Genomic DNA, 22,504 nt, shown 5'->3' on the forward strand with positions numbered 1-22,504 from the left:
GATTACCCATGAGTTGATAATGGTTGAGGTTGGGTGATGGACTTAATGAGGGTCCATTACACTATTCCTTCTACCTCTGTGTGTTTGAAAATCTTCATAACAAAAAATAATAACAGACTACTTAAGAAAAACAACCACCACCACCAACTATGTCCACCACTCCCTTCCCCAGCGGAACCAGATCTCTGATTCCCAGGCAATGTTCTACTTTCACAGAATATTGCCTGGGAATCTGATTCCCAGGCAATGTTCTGTGAAACGGGTCCACAGTCTAGGTGAGAATCCAGCTTATATACTCTACCATACTAGCTATGGGATCTCATGCTGGTGTGTTTCCCCTGTCAAGTCTCAGTTTCTTCTTCTAAAAAATGGGATGAAGACTAATGACGTTATGGAATTATTGTGAAGTTTGTTATTTTATTTATTGATGTGTCTACTGTGCAGTAGTGAAGTTTAAATGGGGTAACACAGGATAATATGGGCTGGAAGTAGTCCATAACCAGTGAGCAGGCCATCAGGGCTTGGCAGTCATTCCAAGCATCATGAGACTGCTAGCCTCAGGGGTGAGCAACCCTAAGCCAATGTGTGTAGCAGAGGCCAGTGCAGAGCCTAGCAGGGGACAGGTCCACCTCCTAGGTGACTTTTATGAGTTTTCCAAAGCACAGGTTTATCACCTAGAAAGGGCATTTTCATCCGCCTTTCTTCATAGATCAAACACAATGCCTGCTTTCTTTCCCCTCCCATTTGTTTGGGACCCTAAGTGTATGCCACACAGACCCAGGTGTGCCTCTGTCTGAGCAGATAGACCACTGCTGTGAATGTGGGTGAATTCGTAACACACTGGCAGCCAGGAGTGAACAGTGTGTTAAAGGCTCTCTGTTTGTGTTGGTAGTGCTTACCTGGGGGTGGGGGGCCCAGCCTTAACAGATTTCAGCAGCTGATCTTTCCCTATCTTTGAGGCACATTTTCCTCATCCATATTTATTCTGAGTCATCCAGCACCAGAACACCCGGGTCACTTGGTGTCGCCACTAGAGAGACAAGCAGGGATAGGGCTGAATGGAGAAAAAAGGCCTGAGCTTGCCATTGGCTTCCAGGACTTAGCCTCAGTTTCTCCGTCAGTGTGGAGTAAAGGAATGTGCCATCCTGCTATGAAATAATCCGTGAATGAAGGACCGAATAGATGCACAGGTGTGTGGAGACCTTTTCAGTATGGCAGACAGTGTAACCTGTGGGAGCCCTGAGGGTGGGGGTGGGCGCTCCACTAGGTGAGGAGGAACCCATTCTCCTGGGCCAACCCTTTAGGGATAGGGACAGAGCAAGAGAAAGCAATGGCAGAGCTGGAGCAGGTGAAGAGGGACGGGGCAGAATGGTTCGCAGTAGTCAAGAAGGAGCGAGGAGCGACAGGGAGAGGACACCACCCGAAAGCCACGCGAAGGTGGAGGCAGCGCGGGGTCCTGGGATGACTACCTAGTAGCAGGCGGGGGTTCCACGTCTCCTTCCCCCTCGGCCTGCTCCGCAGCGCCGCCTGGCGGACGCGCGGCTCTCCGCTCGGGCTCCAGGCGCTGGTTTGCCACGCAGGGGCTCCTGTGGCTTGCAGGAGAAAGGAGCACAGGTCCGCCGGAGGGGGCGACTGGAGGGGAGGACAGTGGGGAAGGGCGTTGATTCCCCCGAGGAGGAGGCTCGAACCTTTACTGGGACACGCAGTACATACTGGCACTCTCCCTTCACTAACTGGCAACAGGGGTGACTTGGCTACGTCCAACACGTCGGGGGAATCCTTTTTGTCCTCAGTCCCCGCTCCTGCAACACTGGGATTTTGCTGCCGTTGCGTAACTTCTCCGGGAAGAAGGTCTCATTAAAAAAAAAAAAAAAAATTTAAGGGTTTTGGTTTTTGTTAATAAAATGCCAGGAGGGGGCACGAAGGCACGAACGTCCCATTCGTCTCCCTGCCGGTCCCAGGCCTGGATCTCAAGGCGGTGGAATTTCTAGGTACTTCCCTGCCCGAGCAGGTCCTGGCGAGCCAGGCGTCTGTGGCCCAGAGATCCCGCCAAAGGCAAAGGACAAAGCTGGCGGGTCACAGTGGCCAGAGTCGCCTGGCTGGTGCTGGTGAGAGGATGAGCAGCGGCTCTCAGGTCCCTAGCCGCAGGCGATGGAGTGTGGAGACTCTGGTCGCACCGTTCGGTGAACATCCCCCTCGCCCCCCTGGTGGTGATAATGGTGGGATGTGTGTGTGGGTGGGAGGGGGGGTGCGGGGCTATCTGTCGGAGGGCTGGGGACGACGACCCGGCCAGTCGGCCAGGACTCTCGAGAGCCAGGCCCAGCCTAGCCTCTCTAGGCCGGACCACAGTGGGAGCCGGGCAGCAGCGTCCCCGGACGCTCAGGGCCAGGGTCCTTCTCAGGCGCCACTTCTCGTTGCCGGGTCTCCAGGCGTCCCTCCGTCAGTTTCTCAGAGGCGCCCGAGACTATCCCCAGAGAAGGGGCGGCGAGGCCTGAGTTTCCACCAACTCGGCTCGGGCAGCGGCCTGGGAGCTCCCGGCGGAGTCCCAGAGGTCGCCTGGGGCTGCTCTGCGTGCAACCCGGGAAAAGGCCTGCAGCCGCGAGGCAGGCGATGGGAGGAGGGTGGAAAATCTCAAAGTCACTAACCCCCGTGCAAATGGCTGCCGGGCCCGGCGGCTGTCGCACCCAGGCTCGAGGTTGAAGGCGCGCTCTCCGCAACCCCCGGAGGCACCGGCGGGAGCTGGGCACCCCGGGAAGCTGAGACTCGAGAAAACTCAAGAACTAGAGGTGCTCGCTCAGCGCCGAAACTTTGGTCCAGGATCCCAAGAAAGGGCTCCTCGGGCCCAGCGCTCCCAAACCGCAGAAGACCAGAGCTTGAGCCCAGGCCTGGGGTGTAGGGAGCGGGCACAGAAGTCGGAACCCCTCCCCCGCCCAGAAGCGATTGGGACAATACGCGGTTCCATCTGCAATTCTGGCAGCTCTGTCCCGGGGTCCAAGTTGGGGAGAAGGGAGCGGCCGCACAGCGGGGATCCGCGCGGGGACCCAGGCTCCCGCCGCGCTTTAGCCCAGAGGAACTCGCCGTCCAGAACCGCACTCGGTGCCCACCCAGTCGCCTGAGAGAGGCGGAGCAGAGACACTCAGGCCCTCACAGGGCCGAATTTAAAGGGACTTCCGGGTCCCTTGCCCCAGCGCGCTCTCCTGCGGCGCGGACCGGGATGGAGTGAGGGCTGTGGAGCAATGCACACGGGAAAAGCAGCGGCGGCGCCGGCCTGCAGCGGGCCGGTACTCCCGCGGCTGGAAGGAGCCCGGGGATGGGCATCGGGATCGGGATCTGGTTGACCCTAGGCCGCCAGAAGAAAAGCAGAGCGGACTCACGTTACTCCCGAGGGACAAGAGGGTTCCGCGCGCTCTTTCTAGGCCCAGGCAACTGGTTCCCCAAGAGCCCCTCGGTCTCCCAGTTTATCCGGGCTGCTTGCCCCGGGCAGGGGATGCTTAGAAAGTGAAGCGAGGGACAGCCGGTGGCCGCAGGTCCTCGAAGCCCTGGCCCGGACGGCGTGTCCTAGCCTGCTCCGCTCTCTGGAAAAAAAAAAAAAAAAAAAAAAAAAAAAAAAAAAACCGAAACCCAAATGCCCAAAAATCTCAAGAGGAGAACTTAACAAAAACAAAAAGGCCTCCCCCCACTCCACCCTTTCACTTTTAACAAGCCAGCTGCTCAGAGAAGATTTAAATAAAAACGAAATGAGCAATAGCGAAGGTCACCAAACTTCCCCCTTTAAGAACATTTTCCTGAAGGCCAACCCCGCGGCTGTCTGGCCCTTCCGAAGCCGGTGCTTCTTGCAGAAAATCACAACAAAGCAATAGGAAATTCGGCCCGGATCCTGGGAAGAGTAGCGGTGAGGCCCCGGGAACCCACAGCAGCCGAAACTGCCCGGCTCTGCTCTTCAACCAAAAAATTAAAAAATGATAAGAAGTAAAACCTTTTAATACATCAAATATACGGAATTTAATCTTTAAAGCGATACATTGTCTATTATTTTAGTACATGACGTAAACCTTGTCCCCTTCTCAGGGGGTGGACTTAAAAATTAAAAATAGTTAAGTGTTCCTTTTAAAGAACAAAATAAGGCAAATGAGGTTTTGGAATAGAATTGTTTTTCCTTTTTTTTTTTTTTTGTTTTCTTCCAGAATACATACAAAAAAATACCCATTCTCTTTTGATGGTATACACCTTAAAAATAATTGCAATTTGAAATTAGAACTGACAAATTGTGACTTGTTTCGTCTTTTTCATTTTTGTAACAAACATGCATGTAAATTTGTGTTTCAGTCAGACATTAAATAAGAACGTACGATACAATCATAGCAATTTTAAAGTAACATTAAAGAGAAGACCTCTAGTTCTGTGGCGGTTTTGTTTTTATTTATAATCTACAAGGGATGGGAGGGTTTGTTTTCCACATTTTTACCCTCAAGTTAAAAAAAAAAAAAGTTTCCCTCCTCCTTTTTACCTACGGAGCTCAAACTAAATAATGCACTTTTGAACCACGGGTCCGCTTGGAGCTAACATAAATAAATACCAGTGTCCACCGATGAAGTCCTCAGATGAACACCTTCTCAATTATTTTTTCCTTCCTTTTTTTTTATAAAAAGTCAAATGATATTTTTTTCAACTTTTATAAAGTTTGGGTGGGGGAGGTGAGAAGTAGGGGAAAGGGGAGTTTCCCACAGGGTCTCGTTCGCTGTTGATGGGTAGATAGGTACATACGGTATATATATATTTTTCCTTCGGTAGCGTGGGTCTTCCCCACTCGCGGGTGTCAACAGCCTCCGCCGGGATCTCGCCCCTCCCTGGGCTCCTCCCCTCCCCCAGTTCCTTTCGCTCGGTAACCCTCCCGGCAGCCCTCACTGATACCCCAGTGCGGAGGCGGTAGTCAGTCTCTGTCCGTAGAGGGCGTAGGGAGAGTAGTAGGGTCCGGTGGCGGCGGGCACCGGCACCGGGGCGCCGGGTGTGGGGAGCGGGCTCTTGGAGTAGGGGTGGTAGCGGCTGCTGAGTCCCAGCGCGTGATGGGGGCTGCGCAGCGCCAGCGTCCCTGGGCTGCCTGGGGCGCCAGACGTGGGGATGTGCATGTGGCAAGCCATGGCTGCCGCCGCGGCGCTGGCCAGAGAGGACGAGCTGGGGTAGCCCGACAGCAGTTTGTCTGTCCCAGGGAAGGCCGTATGGGTCCGCAAGTGGCTCAGCAGCTCTTCGGACGTGGCAAAGCGCTTGTCGCACGGCCCGTTGGCCGACACCCAGTTGCAGATGTGGGGGAGAGGGTCGTTAGGGAGCATGAAGCCATAAGGGTAGAGGGGGTGGCCAGCCAGGGAAGGCGGTGTGGCGCCCGCAGCGGCAGCGGCCGTTAGCGAGGAATGCACGCCGTGCAGTGGGTGCGTGGGGTACACCAGTGGGTATCCGGATTTGAGCGCTGCGGCCGCAGCGGCGGGATCGTGAGCGCAAGAGGCGCTGGCGGCTGCTGCCCCTGCCAGGTGACTGGCGCAGTGGTAACTGAGGCAGTACGGGTCCCGGCACAAACTGGCTGTCATCACAGACGGTGGCGACGCCCCGGCCAAAGGGCTGGAGCCGGCCGGTTTACTGCAGCCCAGAGAGCCGGCCGCTGCCGCAGCCAGCTGTGCCCCCACCAGGCTGCCGGGCTTGGTGGGGTCCAGTGCCACGCCGTGTGGCAGGAACTGGGGAGGGTAGCCGGCGTAGGCCCCGGCCAGGCTGCCTGGGTAGGTCATGCCCGCGGGAGGCAAAGGGAACACTGTCTGGCCTGGCTTGTAGGGAGACACCGGAGCCACCAGCCCAGAGCCCAGCACCGAGGAGGAGGTGGGTGCGCTGGGGCCCGAGCCAGAGCTGGAGCCCGAGGAGCCGCCGCAGTCAGAGCCTAGGGGCTTGCCTCCGGGACCCCCATCCGGGTGTTGGTTGACGTCCACATTAATTCCGCCGCTGCAGCTAATCCGGCCGTGCGCCAGCCCGGTGGGCCCCCCTTCCGCCGAGGCGCCCCCGGCACCCTTGCTGCTGCCGCCACCGCCCGCGTCAGCGTCTTTCTTGTCGTCCTTGCCCTCCGGGCCGCCCCCGGCCGAGGGCAGCATGCCGCCGGGCGAACAGGCCGAGGCGCTGGAGCTGGGGCTGCCTGTCCTGGGCGTGAATGGCTGGCAGGTGGCGCTCGGTACCCGGAATCCAGACTTCTCCGCCGAAACACCCCCGCCGCCGCCCCCGCCGCCGCCGCCTCCGCCGCCACCTCCTGGCTCCTTCTTATCCGAGCCAGGTTTGGAGTACGGCTTGAAGCTCGATTTGTCCTCCACGCCGATGTCGCTCAGCTTCAGGGGGCCAGACTTGGTATCCTTGTCTCCCCCGGCGCCGCCGCCTGCACCACCCGCGCCGCCCCCATTGGAGGCAACCGAAGAGAGTTTGGAAGAGGGCGAGGGGTCCGGCTTCCCGATCTGTGAACATGTTTGCGCCAACAGTGCCAGCGGGCTCTTCTTGGCATCAAGCTGCGGGGTCAGACGGGGGAGGTGGAAGAGGGGTCATAGAAAAAAAGGGGGAAACCCTTTAGATTCCTGGTTTATAATGCCCCTCCGAAACAGCCCGCTAAGAGCATTTCAGACCGGAGACACTCCCTCCACAGACACTGCAAGGATTCTCGCCCTTGGGAAAGGCGGAAGAACCCACTCCAAAACCTCTGTCAAGATCTTTCCCGCAGTCTCTTAGTGCTAACTGATTTGGGGGGGGGGGGGCACCTTACAAAATGTTTTGGTTTTCGGCTTCTAGACCCAGAACTGTAACCACTCCCCACACACATCTCTTAATTCTTCAAAGGGCTTGGGCAGTCGGCGCCTCAGACACTGCATACATACACTAGTTTATGGGCAGCAAGAGGACCAGACTTTCGAACGGTATTCAGGTCCCCGCCCGACTTCGGGGCCGAGTAGGAAGGTGTGTGGGTTGGGATAGAGGTTTTAACTAAAAGGAGAGAAACAAGTTTGGGCCTCCTTGCTCCCTGGTAATCACACCCCGTTCCGCCTCTTTCCTCCTTTGCGCCCTAGTTTTGAGGTGCTGAAGCGCTGTCCTCTCCCTCATCCCAGAGCTGAATCACTCCGACACCCCACCCCCACTCTCAGATCCCCAGAGAAAGAAATCCTGTAGGGAGCAGCGAAGGTAGTGGTCCTAGGTCAACCCTGGGAGAGAGTCCTTACCTCGATGGGGCTGACGGGAGTGGAAGGCAAGGGCTGCAGGTACTCGGGGTGCAAAATGTGGCCAGTCCGTGCCGTCAGCATCTTCAGCACCTTGATGGGCAGGCGGTTGGCCTGGCGCAGGGGGTCAGAGGGGGGCACGGCGTGCACAAAAGGCTTGGTGCTGCCGGCCGGGGACGAGCCTGGGCCGGGGCCGGAGCTATTTCCAGAGAGAGCGCTGGTCCAGGCAGGGTCCGCACTGCCGCCTCCGCCGCCGCCGCTGTGCTTACTGCTTCTTAGGGCAGAAAGCGAGGGCGCTGTGCTCATGACCCACCCGCACGCATGGGAGCAGCGGGGGGAGGGCTCCCGGAGGCGCGGGGCGGGCTCGGGGCTGCGCGCTCGCCCGGGGAGCAGGAGCAGCAGCAGCAGGAGGAGGAGGAGCTGGCGCGGCGGCCTCAGGCGCCCAGTACGCCTTCTTGGCGCCTGGAGCCAGGGGCGAATAATCCTGGGTGGCCCGCAGTGGAACGGTGGCCCGGCCGGAGCAGCCGGCGGGACTGCGGGAGCGCGGAGCTGTTAGCCGCGTCCGCCTCGGGCTGCGCCCTTGGGCTGCGCTCTCGCGGCCCCGAGCCGGCGCTGCGCTCTACGATGTGAGCTGCTGCTTGTCCAGCCGGGGCTCTGGCGAGGAAACTCACTTCAAAAGCAGCTGCACCGAGGGGGAGATTAAAGCCTTTGCCGCCTTCCAATCAAATGGGAGCCCGAGGTGATTGGAGGGTCAAGGGGATGTGACGCGTCCCGCGCCGCCACCGCCGCCGCCGCCAGGACTCTCAAAGCTGGTTTTAATGGGCAGCTCCTTCTTTGCCACCCCCCAGCGAGTCCCCTCCCTCGATTTCGCTCGGAGGACGAGATGGACATTTATTCTACGTTTGCCATCTGCCGCCTCCCTCTTTTTTTTTTTAATCTTGGTCGTTCTTTTCCCAGCTCAAAAAATAAACTGAAACCTTTTGGAGTGTGTGTGTGTAGGTGCGTGTGCTGGCAAACCGCGGGGGCGTCCAGAAGCAGCTCCGCGGCGAGAGTGTGGATCAGCCGGACCGTCAACTCCAGGGGCGTGCAGAGGGCCGGAACACAAATGTTCTTTTTAGTAATTGATATCCCGCGCGGCGCGGCCACCAGGGTAAGGAAAGGTGGAGAGCGGGTTCTGGAGGAAGTCCGCCCGCCCGCTTTGATTTCCTGAGATTCCGCAGCAGAGAAACCAGAAGCTAGAGGGGCAGCGGAGGCGGTGGTGGCTCATCCCGGCGACGTGCGTTGGGCTCTCCGCCCTTCTTGGCCACGTGACACCTGAGGACGCTCAGATTGGGGCAGGAACGGGGGTCACATGTTTCCTCTGTTTCAGTGCCCCCCCCCACATTCTTACTCTCCCCAGCCACCCTCTCTTTTCCTCTTCCCCCCACCCCCGTTCTTTGGGCTTCTCCACCCCTCCATCAATTGTCAATGTGCCTCGACCGCAATCAATCAGTTATTTGTCAGCTCTTGTCAATCCGCCCGTGATTTATGTCAGCTTTTGTTGCTGATTACAAGGCGGGTGCGACTTGAAGGGAAAAAGAGAGAGGGAGAGAGAGACAGAGGAAGGAAGAGACCGAAGGAACCGGAGGAGGGGAAAAGAGGAGCGGCCTCCTGGGATGCGCGGGGGAGGTGGGAGTAAGAAAAAGAATGCAAAGGGGGGGCGGCAGGCGCTCAGTGTCAGGAAAATGCATTGTGAGAGTAAAGTGCGCAGGTGCGCCTAGGGCGCTGAGGGGCGCACAGGCCCGGGATGCGCGCCTTCCCCTATGTGTTGGAGAGACACGTATAGCCTCCACCCTTGGGGTCTTCCGCCCGTTGGGGTCGCGGAGTTAGGGACCGCTCTGGGTATACGGACCCGTAGCGGCGACGTCTAACACGGGAGATTTCCCGCTTCCCCGGATACTCCCTCGGGGGTGTGTAGCGTGCTGTCAGGCTGCCATCCTTGTTCTATGGTGCCCTACCCTAAACTCGGAGACTTCTTTCCAAGAGCTACCCCACCAACGTAACCTTGAGTTCTGGAAGTCAATAGTGGGGCAACACATCCTCAATTCTTTGCCCATCTTGATCGCTGCTAGGATTAAAGGCTGCAGAAAAGAGACCATAACGTGGGTGTTTGGGGAAACAGGTTTCAAGGTTCACTCTTTCCCAGTCCCTAAACCCTCCCCCATTATCCGTCCCGCGCCATCCCCGCAGCCTTGGGAGCTAGGGTTACGGTCGGGCCACTTGCCCGAATTTAATGGAACGCCGAGCCGGGACTGACTTGCGCTTGGAGAGCAGAGGGAAGGAGCGAGAGAGGGAGGGGGCGGCTGCCTGTGGGAACACGGGTTCTTCCAGGGAAGCGGAGCGGGACTGCGGCGTTCCCCTCGATTTACACTGTCAGTCGGGCTGTTTGGAAAGAAGAGGGGAGGCGCTGTGCGTGCCGCTGTGTACCTGGCTCTGGGTGCACTGTGTATATGTAAGCCTGCACCGCTGAGTTCTCAGGGCTTTGGGAGCGTGTGGAGCGAGTTCGAGGGTCACCTCCAGAAACTCGCGGAAACTAGAAGGGGGTGAAAGGAAGACACACCCCTTCCTCGGAAGGACTTGGAAGACTTTGAATCTCCCCTCCCCCACTTTTCCGCCTGACTCTTCTTTTGTTGTCAAGTCCTTTTGATAAATGGTCGGGCTGGGAGCGCTGGGAGCTTGGAGCCCGTCTGTGCCCGCACAAGGGGCGGGGGCCGAGGCTGGAGACCCGGTTTAGACCTGCGCAGCACCCGGAGCTGAACTGGGTACGCGTGGGGGTCAGATCTGGGACCTGCCCTCGGCGTGCTTGCCCTTTCCTCTCTCACCACCCTACCCCCTTTCCTCCTATCTCTGTCTCCCACTCCGCACGGGTACCGAGAACTTTCTGGGGTGAGTTTTAGAATTTCCTCTCAGGGTTTATTTTTCTGCATTTTAATTTTATCCCTTGATCCTTTTGATTGGTCAACTTTATGAGATGGTAACTTGACTAAAGCTAGATTGGAGAGGACAGAAGAGAATGCGGTCTTGTGCGTTTGGGACTGGGTTTGTGTGCATGTAAGAACACACCTGCACTCAAGGGGCTTTGTAGTGTCTCTGTTCTAAAACTGAGGAAGGTAAGTCGGTGAGACCGTGGGGAGATCACATGTGAGGTTGTGAAGGTTGTTTGATCATTGGAGTACGAGTCCCAGGTGCTGGTTTCTAAGGACCAATGATTCTAAGCTGGCTCTGCGTGTCTGTAAAGCCTCTCTTATTCTGCGGGTGTGTCTGCCCGCGGTACTGCGCGGCAGTCTAGGTATCAGCTGGGGCCAACTGCAGTGCTCCCAAAGTCTCGAGCTCGGCCTCGGGCTGCTTGTCGCCCAGGCCTCCCAAACAGGCCTGGATACAGAATGTGGCTGCGGCCAGAGCTAGGAGTGACCGCAGGCCCGGGGGCGTCCTTCCCCACCCTCCTATCCATCTCCAGGCGCATTTTTTTCTCCTCTTCTCTGATTCCAGCAGCTTTCTGATTACACAGTGAATCTCGGGGAGCCACCCCAACACTCAAAGCCCGGGGAAGCCTTGAGTGGCTCCTACGCCCTCGGCTGTAGCTTCAGACCCTCATAGGTATGCGCTGTGCTTTGTGGGCGCGGGTCCTGGGCCTTGAGCGTTTATTCTGCTCAAAACTCAGCTCCCAAGGTCCGAGCGCACGGGGGCGCCTGGGGTCCTGCGCTCCCGGGTCTTTTGGTAGGCGTCAACGTCGACAGAGCCTGCGCACCTACGCCGGAGGCCAAATCCCCAAAGGCCCAGAAGGCCGGAGCTTGGGGGTGGTTATTAATTACTCCGCGCTGAGCCTAAAGCCTTCAACCACTAGCAGCGGTTGGCGTGGATGTCCTGTAGGTTTTATTTGCACACAATGGAAATGATTTGTTTTTCTCAAAAAAAAAAAGTGGGCATGGCAGATATTTAAGGACGGGGTGGGAGGAGGAAAAGGAAGGGGAGAGAGCTGAGGAAAAAAGTTTGAAAATGCCTTGAACTGTTCACTGTCGAGATGGCTAATCAGTATTGAGGCCGGAGGGCAGGCGGGCCGCCTTTCACCGCCGCTTCCCTTTCATCTCGGGCTCGGCGGAGGCGCTCAATTAAAAGCCTATCAGTTTGTAAGTAAATCAACGCCTATCAGAGTTGTCACATCAAACAAAACGATTATTATTGCAGCCCGCCTCCCCTATTAATCTCCCTCGAAGATAATCCGCCTGACAGGTCAGGCCCGGCGAGCTGCAAAGCCTGGCCCAGAGCGCCCAAACAGTCCCGGACTGGCGTGCGCCCCCAGGGGCCTCCCCACCCTCGTCCTCTTCCGCCTCGCAGTCCTTGGGGAGGGGCAAGAGAAAGAGCACACCGAGGCCGCAGGATCCAGGCCAGCCCCACCCCACCGGGAGAGGGGCTCAAATTCACCTGACCGGTGGAGGGGGTCCCTGGCGACCCTGACAGCTTCTCGGGGCGGGAAGGCGCCAGACTTGCCGGAGCGGCGACGGGTCTTGGTCCTGGGGCCTTCGCCTTGGCCTGCCGTCTTCTAAGCTCGCCTCTACTTGCTCTCCGTTTCTCCCCCCAGCCCTTCTTCTTTTTGTTTTCACTGCAGCTTCTTTCTTGATCCTTTCTTTTCTCTTCATTTCCTCTTCCTTTTCCCCTTTTCTACTTGCCAGGAATATTTTCCTATTATCTCTCTCCTCTCTTAGCGTCCCGTAGAAACCACTTAATGTACAGTCACACTTTCTGGAGCAGGGCATTCTCAGGGCCCGGGTTATTTCTTCCGCGGCAGGGTTGCCTCAAGAGTGTGTGCTATTTCCCGGATTTCATGACAAAGTCCTCCCTTCTTTCTTACCAAACAGGGACTCTTAGAAGCTGTGTGCTAGTTTAGAGGCTGAGTGCATTCGAAGGGGGAGAGCGAACTCGACCACAGGGCAAATTGGATGGGTGGATGGTTGCAAGTGCCCTGTTCTGGAATTAGTATTTGGTCTTGAAATTTCACAGTTGCAACTTACTATTTGTGTTGTCTGGGCTTCGCTAATAGATGGCGGAGCCCTACGGGGGCCCGGGAACAGCACTGAATATGTGAAGGGTGCCTAGTATTTCATAAGTAAATTCATACAGGTAACAGCTTCTATGGCTTCAAATTGGCGTCCTAGGGCTGGGTGGGGTCTGGCTTTAATCGTGGCCTTCTTGGTGGCTTTTGGCTCCCCGCTTTGGGACGTCTGGGCGTCAAGTGCGACTCACTCTTTTCTGCACTTTTGCTCCAAATGCCAATCGTCCAAGCCAGAGCCTGATGGAGCCAGGATGGAGGACTGGCTGAAGTGTCTGAGGAAGAAAGGTTGCCCACACGACCCCAGACCCTGCAACCTTAAATGCCAGGTCCAGTACTCCTCGAAAGCCTTTCTTTCTGGGCCTGCATTTGGGAGAACAGAAACCCCAAGGCTCTACAATGCTGAGCGTCCAGGCCGAGCCTCTCCCGACCGGGTTCGAGGTCGCCTTTATCCATTAGAGCCCATCTCAGCCTGCTTGGTGCGCTGGGCTGCAAGAGGGTGACCCCCACACAGGGTTCCCAAAAGTCCCTCTATGTCTTGACTCTTCACAGCTGACTTTGTAGAACTGTTTATTTTATTTCCATACCCAGAAATATTCTGTTGATGCAGTGGCTCAGTTATCTGTCCGCCTGCTTTTCTTAAATATATATATTTCACATCTGCCACACTGCAGATATTTAAAAAGCTGTAGATAACGGCACCCCTCCACTCTGGCTATGGGAAATATTTACTGGGCGGTTATTTGGACATAAGTTCTATTTCGGACCCAAATGACACCCAAGCAGTTGTAAAAAGACACTTACTCTAGATTTTTCCAACTTAATATATGTGCATACACTGAGAATTTAAGACTATTTTGTATCCTTCTGTGGATCTAAGTATTCAGATGTGATTTGTTACATGCCCTTGAAGCCAGAAGCTACCAGTGGTGTCCATACTGGACATGGAGCTGTTTGTACAATTTTTTTTTCTCTCTCTGCACTTATACATGATTCTCGATCTAATAAATTCAACCTTGTCATTTTTAGAATCGACGGGATTTCTCTGGCTGTCGTTTGTGCTGCGTTTATCCGAATAAATCCGACTCGCAGACATCCAGCAGGAAACGGCTTCCCGCTGGCGTGAACGCGTATGCTTTGGCCCAGCCGGGGACTCGAGGTGACTCCTGGTATCTGGGCTGCTATGGGTTTACTCTCCGAAGTAGGCTGGACAAACGGCCCCCACAGGTCGAGCTGCCTCTTGCTGACCAACTGTGCCTGACAGACCCCACTTCTGCCCAGGCTTCAGAAACCTGTCCTGCCGTGGCGAAAACTGAAAGCAAACCCCTGCAGAAGTAGTTCGAACTTCCCTCGAGGCACGTTTGCAACAGATTCAGTGGCAGTTTTGAGAGGACTGTGGGCCAGTGCGAGTGAGTGTGGGATGGGGCGGGGACGAGGAGGCCACCTGGTGTCTGAACTTGGCTGGAGGCAAAACGTCAGGGAAGTCCCATCCTTCACACTACTCTTCGGCTCCTGTTGGTAAAGAATTTTCTAGCCGCAGAGGACGAACAGCTTGATTTTGAGATCGCACTAGGGAGGTTAAGGGGACCGCATTGTAAAAGTTGCAGAAATCTTTGCTCCGAAGCGTCAATCCCGTGGGGTTCAAGAAACTTTAGAACAGCTTTCCTTCCTTGGGGCAAATCAGCCTGGACAGCCCCTTGCCCAACTCTCTGCCCTCACCTGGAATCAGCGGTTAAATAATCTTCCAACGCCGAAGCCGCAAAAGTTCTCAGCTCCGCCCAACGGTCACGGACTAGGCCCGGACGCACAGGGTGCCGGGACGCACGGGGTATCCACAAGGCCACTTCTGGGAGGGCTCGGCCCCAGCGGGGAGAGAGGCTTGCGCGGAGGTGGGAGCATGAATGTGGTTCCCACTCCCACTTGTCTCCTCAGACGCTCATGGTGATCCCCCAACTCCCGGCAGTGGGCGCTTCCCCCTGGGTGTTGCATTTTCGGGGCGCGAGAGCGCAAAGTGCGCGCGCGGATTGGCGCGGGGGCGGCCTCTCGTCTCTCGGCGGGGCCTGTCGCCGGGCCGGCCCCGGCGGGTGAGTGATGAGGGCAGAGAAGGGCGCCCATAAATCGCGGGTGTCAGGGCGAAAAACTCTCTTTATTGTCTGCGTGATGGATGGGCCCGGGGACGAGACACCAAATACTTCGTATCGCCTTTAAATGGGAACACATTTTCCGCGGCCATAATTCATGTTTTTTAAATAGAAAGTTTGAAATGTTGCCTATATTTCACCGGCCCTGACATATTTATGAATCGCTCCCTGCATGCAAATATCATTATTTAAAGCGCTAGGGAGAGCGCGGGGGAGGGGAGGAGGCGCGGCCCCCAGGGTGTGGGGGTGGTGAACTGGGGAAATGTCGGTGGAGGAGGCCATCTCCCTAAAGGGCAGACGAAGAGGTGCGGGGGGGGGGGAAGCCGTGACTGGAACCCGAGAGCGCCCCGGGGCTTCCCTCCTGCTGCCAGACCACGCACAGCCGCAAGTTCGCGAGGCTTGGGGCGGAGGACAAGCCACCGTCTCTTGCCCGGAGGCCAGGAGATATTTTGCGCCCTTCTCCGAGGCCCTGGTCCAACCTGAAGCCACCTTTTCCAAGAATGAAGTTTAAAAAAAAAACATAAAAAGAATTTAGCAAACGCAAATAATAATAACCCAACATGTTTCGTGTTCTTTGCTATTGCATCGATTTTATTGATTTTCATTCTGCAAACCTTGGACTGTGAGCACCCCGGGTGGGGCAGCCGTCAGAACCCAGTCATCGCGGGGGGTGGGTGGAAGTACAATCCTGGGTAACTCGGTGTCTACTCACACCTAACTAGCTCACCATCTCCCAGGCACAACGGAGACTGCACAAGACCCGGGGACACACATGACTCGGACCCAAGCTCTAGGGCTCAGGCCCGCCCCTTATTTCTCCCCAATGCACTGCAGCGTTCCCAGGGTTCACATCCGCCCTCCCCAATCCCAGACGGTCAGTATGATCGCCTCGGGGGGAAAAAAAGCCGGCCACGTGCTGTCGATCTCTCCCTAGTGGGTCCGGCCTGGGAGGCGTCCACACCTGCGCCCTTACTTGCCGAGACTTTACCTGTGCGGTCCCCAGCGCCGTCTGTGGCCGCGCAGATAACAGAGAAACGGTAGAGAGGGCAGGATAGTGGAAGGGACCGAGAGCACCGCCCGAGACAGCCAGTGCACAGACCCAGGACCCGCTTTCTGGATCGGGTGCTGGGGCCCTGGCCCGACTAGCTCCGGGAGCGGAATTGCGCTGGGGAGATCAGGCAAGGGGGCGGGGCGAGGGGAACCGGTCTCCAGGGAGGGGCGGGCCCATAAGCACTTCCGCTGGGGGTGGGGCTGCGAGCTGACGCGCAGACCCCGCCTCTCCGCCGCGCCAGCCAGCCCTCCACTCCGGGTGCTCCGCCCCTGCTGCCCAAACAGGGAGCTCTCTCCGGCCCTGGCTGGAGACTGGACCCGGGACTCGGGTTTCGAGGGAGTGCTACAGATAGCTCCCTTTTCCCCCGCCTGGGGTTCTTTTAAATCCTAACAACAGAAACAACCACACATTAGCAACCTAGGCTCAAACTCATACCTAAGATGTGTCCAAACTTGGATCATTTGGTGATCCTGCGATGAGGGCCCAAGGGGTTCTCAAACTTTCAGATGTCCTCTCAGACCTGTGGGAATAAAGTCCATGTCTACAGGGTTCCACTTATCTTCCAGGAAGAATAAAGCCTAACACTTTGTGACTATCCATTTTGCCAGGTAATATCTGAGGACTTTGTTATGAATTGAGCCCTTAAAGCAACTCTTTTAGGTAGGTACCCTGAATGTCCTGTTTTCTAGATTAAAAAGTTGGGGCACGGGGAGAAGAAATTGGCCTAGTGTTACTGGCTTCCTATCCATACCCCAGTCTCTTTTCTTCAGATCCCCAGCAGCCCTCCTGTTACTCTTCATGAGTCTTCTGGTCTTTTACTTCTCTGATGAGGGAAAGATTGACCTGTTAACCACAAGCACTTACAGCTGAGGTCAGAGCTGTGCAGAAGAGGATCCAAGTAGAGGAAAAGAGACTAGGCAGTTATAAATGGGATGAGCACAATTCAGCTCCTGGCTAGCTCTTAGCCTACTGGGAAGAGCAGAGCATTTAGCTTCTCTTAGTTTCCCTACAGTCCCAGCCAAAGCCAGAGCATGCTTTCTTTCTTTCTCCATCCTCCCCTCCTTTTTTTATTGGTACCAGGGATTGAATCTAGGAATGCTTAACCACTGAGCTATACCCCCAGCCCTTTTTATTTTTTAATTTGAGACAGGGCCTGGCTAATTTGCTGAGGTTGGCTTTGAACTTGGGATCCTCCTGCCTCAGCCTCCAGAGCTGCTGGATTACAGGCATGTGCCACCATGACCGGCTTCAGAGCATTCTTTCTTAAAGGGGGGAAAAAAGTGAACCACAGAAGGCTGTGGCAGGAGGATCTCAAGTTCAAGTCCAGCCTCAGCAACTTACCTTGTCTCAAACATCAGCAACAACAACAACAACAACAACAACAACAACAAACTGCTCTTAGGATCAAGTTGAGCCTGCAACATCTTTTGGCTGGCGGATCTTTTCTTTCTGCCTTTGTCTGTCTTCTACTCCCCCTACCCCTCAGCTCCTGCTATCCATGGCTTTCTTTTGGTTAACTCAAATGTGCTATTCTGCTTCCCATCTCAGGGGCTTTGCTGATGTTTTCCATTTTATCAGGAATGATCTTTAGTCTTTTTCTTCACCTGGCTCACTCCTCCTCTTCCTTCAGGTCTTAGCTTAGGCACAACCTCTCTGTCCCCCTCCCACCTCCTGTAATCCTTGGCCCAAACAGAATTTCCTGTTGAGAATCTGCCCCTTTCACTTCTGGATGGTAAAGTCCAAGGAGCAGGACTGGGCTGGTCCTTCAAGGAATGAATGAAGAAAGTGTGTATTTAAAAAAAAAAATATATATATATATATATATTCCTCAAAGGAATAAATTAAGAACACACACATGTGTATATACATCAACTATGCTGAATGAGTGACTACATATGGGGGTGCACTGTACTTTGTGAGACCATTATTTATGGTCTCATATCCCAAGATGTTTTCAATTTAAAAGGGGGAGATAACAGAAATCTTGTAAAAAGGTAATGGTTATTTTGAATCTTTATATTGTAAATGTCAAATAAGTAGATGTTGGAGGAGGTAGAAGAGAACTATCTATAGTTTTACGGTCACTTATTCAGGCTTTGAAAGTTCAAAGAGGTGCTGGTTGACACAATTTAATAGAAAATACATACCTCTCCCCATTACCAGTCCTCCTAACATTCAGGCATGTATCCTACCCCACCCCCCACCCCCTGCCAAGACTCTAGCCTGGGCCCCTGTTCCTCTGCCTGTCTTCACATGTTATTGCAATCACAGTTCAGTTATTAGCTTCTAAATGAGATGCTGCTACAAGAACCTTCTAATTGTTCTGCCCATCTTCAGCCTCTCTCTCTTCTAATTCATCAGACATACTCCTTCCTGGTTAATTTTCTTGACCACATAATTCCCTTATTCAAAAATCTTCAGAGGTTCCCTACTGTCTGTGTATAACACTTGACTCCAAAATCTAGTTCCAGCCTACTCTTCAAGTTGCATTCCAGAATTATAAAACAAACACATGTTCCCCACAATCAGGAAAATACTCAAAGATATTCGAAGAAAAGTGTTAATGATCTCCCCCAACCCCTCTCCATTTCTCTCCCAGTCTCCTGAGGCATCCAATGTAAGTTTCCATTCCTTTTGCCATAGTCATCATTTTCCTATAAGCTACACACAGATACTATGGGGCTATTATGTTACTGCTGGTTTATACAAAAAAGGGTATTGTGAAAAAAAGAGTACTACGGGTCTCTGCACCTTGCTCCTTCCTTCTTTTTTTTAGTTGTAGTTGGACACAACCTTTATTCCATTCATTTATTTTGATGTGGTGCGGAGGATCCAATCCAGGGCCCCGAGCATGCTAGGCGAGAGCTCTACTGCTGAGCCACAATCCCAGCCCTCCTTCCTTCTTGATAACATAATGGGTTGTAGACATAGAGATAATTCATTCACTTGTTAACTGCATAGTATTCCACAGAATGTCTGTACTACACTTATTCAACCATTCCCCTATTAATGGGCATATAGATTGTTAGCAGTTTGCTTTTCCTTATAAAATCCCTTGTGTCCATATCCTTGCAATCAGTGATTTTATCTCCATAGAATAGGTTCCCCTGAAGTGCAGCTGTCTACACACCTACCAAATAGAATTTCTTTGTTTCCCCCATATTCCTGTGTCTTTCTGCTCCTTATGTTTCCTCTTCCTGAAAAGCTCTTGTCCCCCATGCTTGTGTGTTCAACTTCCAATCCTGCAATGACCAAATCTGATATTAGAATTTAGATATACTGTCTAATGTCCACCTCCCTCCTTTTCCTCATCTTCACATTGTAATAATGTACCCAGTCCAGTATGTGATTTGTGATTGGCATAGACCTATCATAACAATCCTGTTTTCTTCTTTCCAACCATCCTGGCAGCTAGTGTTGACCTTGTAACCCACTTTAGGCAAACGAGGAACAAGAAGAAATAAAGGAGTGATAAAGCAGGTGGGAAGTATTGAGAAACATGTTTTCATGATCAAAGGGGATTATGCAGATAGTTTAACCCTCCTTCCTCCCCTTTTTTTTAACCTTCTTCCTTCACTGAACTTGGATCTAATATCTAGAGCTGTAGCAGCCATCTTGTGACCATGAGGAAAAGTTCAAGAGAATAAAAGAAAGACTTAATACTTGATGTTATTGGGACATTGTGCAATCACCAGCAATCACCCTCCTCCAAAACCTTTATTATGTTAGAAAAATTAATTTCCTATTTGTATATTTGCAGCCAAACATACTTTAGCAAGTGTTATTTCCAATGGCATTACACCATGAAAACACCATCACAGTGGTCCAGAAAGGTCTTAGAAATTTATTTGAAAGATTTTCATTCAAGTATTATTTTAGAAAATAGCCTTAGGAGCAGGCAAATATTCTTTGGGGGATGGCTTTGGCATTTTAGAACAGCCAAAAGTTACTGGGAGTCTAGCCTGGTGATACCTTGAACCCTCAGTGCAACAGTAAACTTATATAATGCACATTTAAGGTATATATATATATATATATATATAGTCACCTTGGGCTGCCTTGCATCTGAATCCCCTTCCCATTGGTTGGAAAGCAGGGCCTGCTTCCACCTACAGAAGCTACTCCAGGCCTGGCCGTTGAGGCTCTGCCAACACGATGCCCTTTCCAGCTCTCTAACTCTCCAGGGATGAACAGAGAGTTGGGAGTAGTACAGAAACCTTGTCATTTGTAACAGAGATTCTGAGAGCCCAGCAGCAGCACTGAGCCTAAGGCAGTGGCATTGACTATCTCAGGGAGGCAGAGAGGAAATTACAGTCACCACCATGTCTGGTTTTGTAATCATGGCAGCCACGAAGGCAGCGACCTAACTAGACTATTCCAGTAGCATTATCAACTGTATCTCCATTTCTCAGCCACTGTCAGATCCTGTCCATTTCCCAAGTTGTGGAGCTCCGGCCTTCTCCCTGATCCTGTGAACTTCTTGATATCCTTCTGCTAAGATGCCTGAGCTAGTTTCTGTCACTCACAAACAACTGACAATATCAACTGATTTTGCCATAGCCTGGTTCACAGGGTGGCTTCTAAACACTTGATGGTGATTGCTGTTCAGTAGTGCCTGGGACTCCGCTGATGGGTAAAGTGTGGGGCTCCAACTTCAGTCTGGCTGAAGGCCTCCAACACCACCAGATAATGATTTCAAAGCAAAAAATTGTGAAGTTCAGCAAAGAGAATCGGTCATGCTAGAATTGAAAGAGACAATCATATTAATGGTTTTATTGAATGCCTACTGGGTCCTGAACACTATTTCAGGTAGCCTCCCAATGTTACCTTATTCAGCTCTTACCAAAGCCCAGTGGGAAAGGACTGATTATCCCCATCTGGTTCAAGAATGTACAGAGTTTCTCCCCTTGACTTCTAGCCCCTCTTCCCACAGGCTGGATGGCGCTCAATATGCCTGATTAAGGTTTCTAAGGCATCAAAGGACACTGTCAAGATCGACCACCTTAGGTGACAATCAACTCTGATTCTTCCCAGCAGAGCTTAAGAGCTTAAGTGCCTGGTACCTTGGAGTGCTCAGAAAATGTTTGTGGAAAGCAATCAATGGCACGGGAACACACCTAGGCTACAGTTCCTTGGGAAGGTGATGGGCTGATGCTTTTGAGGTCTTGAGCATCAGGGAGGGGAGGGGGTGGTTTTCTTTCACACTGCTCTGCCCTTTTCCCAACCTCTGACCTTGGCCAAGATGCGTCCTGTCTCTGGGATCAGAGTTGATTCTTTTGTTTTCTTTTCAATCTCTATCCTTACTTCCCTTCTTCTCCCACCTCCCACATTTTGGAAAGCATTCAGGGCACCAATGATGTCCATTCTTACTTTTACTCCCCATTCTACCATGAAAATCAACAATACTCAGTAAATATCACTTATATGAATACATTTTTCAAATATTTTTCTCAGGTCTCCCTTTTGCTTCTGAATATTCTGTCCTTCAGGGACTACTTGTACCACATAGTTCTTTGGTCAGATTCACCAAGTTTCACTGGGAGAGTCAAAAGACTTACCTGCCAACTTGTTCAGAAGGAAAGGGTCTTGGCCTTTCACTGGTGGAGAACCAACTTCTTCAATAGGGAAGAGGGGCTGTGCAGGCCAGGGGTGGCAGCTGAAGCTCAAGGCCTGAGGAGCTGGCTGAGGTGGGGAGGGCGGGTCTGCCAGGCTTGAGAGGGCAGGGTTTGGAGGGGTGTCTGCTGGGGGTTAACTCTCAAGACAAGAATCATCTTCCATCTCTGTCTCCCTTAATGATGATCAGTCCCCAGATGGTGTCAACTGATTCCCCTTTGGTTCCGGGGTTTGAACCCATGGGTGCTTTACCACTGAGCCATGTCCCCAGACCTTTTAATTTTTTTTTTTTTTTTTGAGATAGGACATTACTAAATTGCTAAGGGTCTCACTGAGTTGCCTGGACTGGGACTCAAACTTTTTTTTTTAATATTTATTTTTTAGTTGTAGTTGGACACAATAGCTTTATTCTGTTTATTTATGTGGTGCTGAGGAGCAAACCCAGGGCCTCTCACGTGCTAGGCGAGCACTCTACCTCTGAGCCACAACCCCAGCCTGGCCTCAAACTTTTGATCCACCTCCCTCAGCTTCCTGAGTCACTGGAATTATAGGCATGTGACACTGTGCCTGGCCCCCCTTTAAAGGAGGCTATATAAGCACTTACTGAATGAACAGAATGAATGAACAAGCTACTTCCTGTAGAAGCCCAGTGTGAAAGGAGTTAGTAAATATGCTTAAATGAGGCTGGAAGTCATGGGAACAAAATGTAGATTAGCCCCAAATGTCACAAAGATAAAAGTAAGGAAAGAAGGGGTTTCTAAGAAGGATGGCCTTGTTCCACCTTCCCAGGACACTCTGTCCCAGCCTGAGCTCTCAGCTCTTACCTTCCACCCAAAATCCTCTGAAGGTTTCTCTTCCCAGCCCCCCCTTCCCGACTGCTCTGGTTGGACCCCACATTGCCCCAAACCCTCAGGGACAACTCATTTTCTACCCCAAAGTTTGCATTGTCTTTGATGTTCTCATGGAATCTTCTTACCTCAAAGCTTGCTGTCTCCCAAGACCAGTCATCCAGCCAGCCTGGGATTTTTGCCTTAATACCAACCGACTGGCCTCAGCCTGCCTTTGATCAGGGGGCTCCCTCCTGTGCCATCCACCTCAGGACTCAGGACCCCCACCCCTGCCTCCATCAGAGCAGGACATGGGCCCTTCAGCCTGTGTGGGCTCCAGGGCCCAGCTGCTGGTTCTAAAGAACAGCACTCTTCTGTTTACTAGGTGTGTGACCTGGGGCAAAGTTCTTAACCTCTCTGAAGTTTCCATTTCCTCCTCTGCAAAATGAATATAATAACGGACTCTACCTCATATGGTCAATGGGGAAATGAAACAAGATAATACATGTGCCTGGCACTAGGAAGTGCTCAAAGTGGTTGTTATTATTGTCCCTCTG

General features: G+C 53.1%; 1 protein-coding gene across 1 annotated transcript; it reads right to left on the reverse strand.

The window, feature by feature from the left end:
* Positions 1-4,408: 4,408 nt before the first annotated feature.
* Znf503 (zinc finger protein 503) lies at positions 4,409-8,266 on the reverse strand. Its single transcript, XM_026390215.2, has 2 exons — positions 7,233-8,266; positions 4,409-6,530 (listed from the first exon to the last, which is right to left on the reverse strand). Exons 1-2 carry the CDS (start codon positions 7,533-7,535, stop codon positions 4,902-4,904), a joined length of 1,932 nt encoding a protein of 643 aa, XP_026246000.1. The 5' UTR covers positions 7,536-8,266; the 3' UTR covers positions 4,409-4,901.
* Between the last annotated feature and the right edge of the window lie 14,238 nt (positions 8,267-22,504).

Source organism: Urocitellus parryii, chromosome 5, assembly GCF_045843805.1.
Source record: "Urocitellus parryii isolate mUroPar1 chromosome 5, mUroPar1.hap1, whole genome shotgun sequence".
Classification (NCBI taxonomy): Eukaryota; Metazoa; Chordata; class Mammalia; order Rodentia; family Sciuridae; genus Urocitellus; species Urocitellus parryii.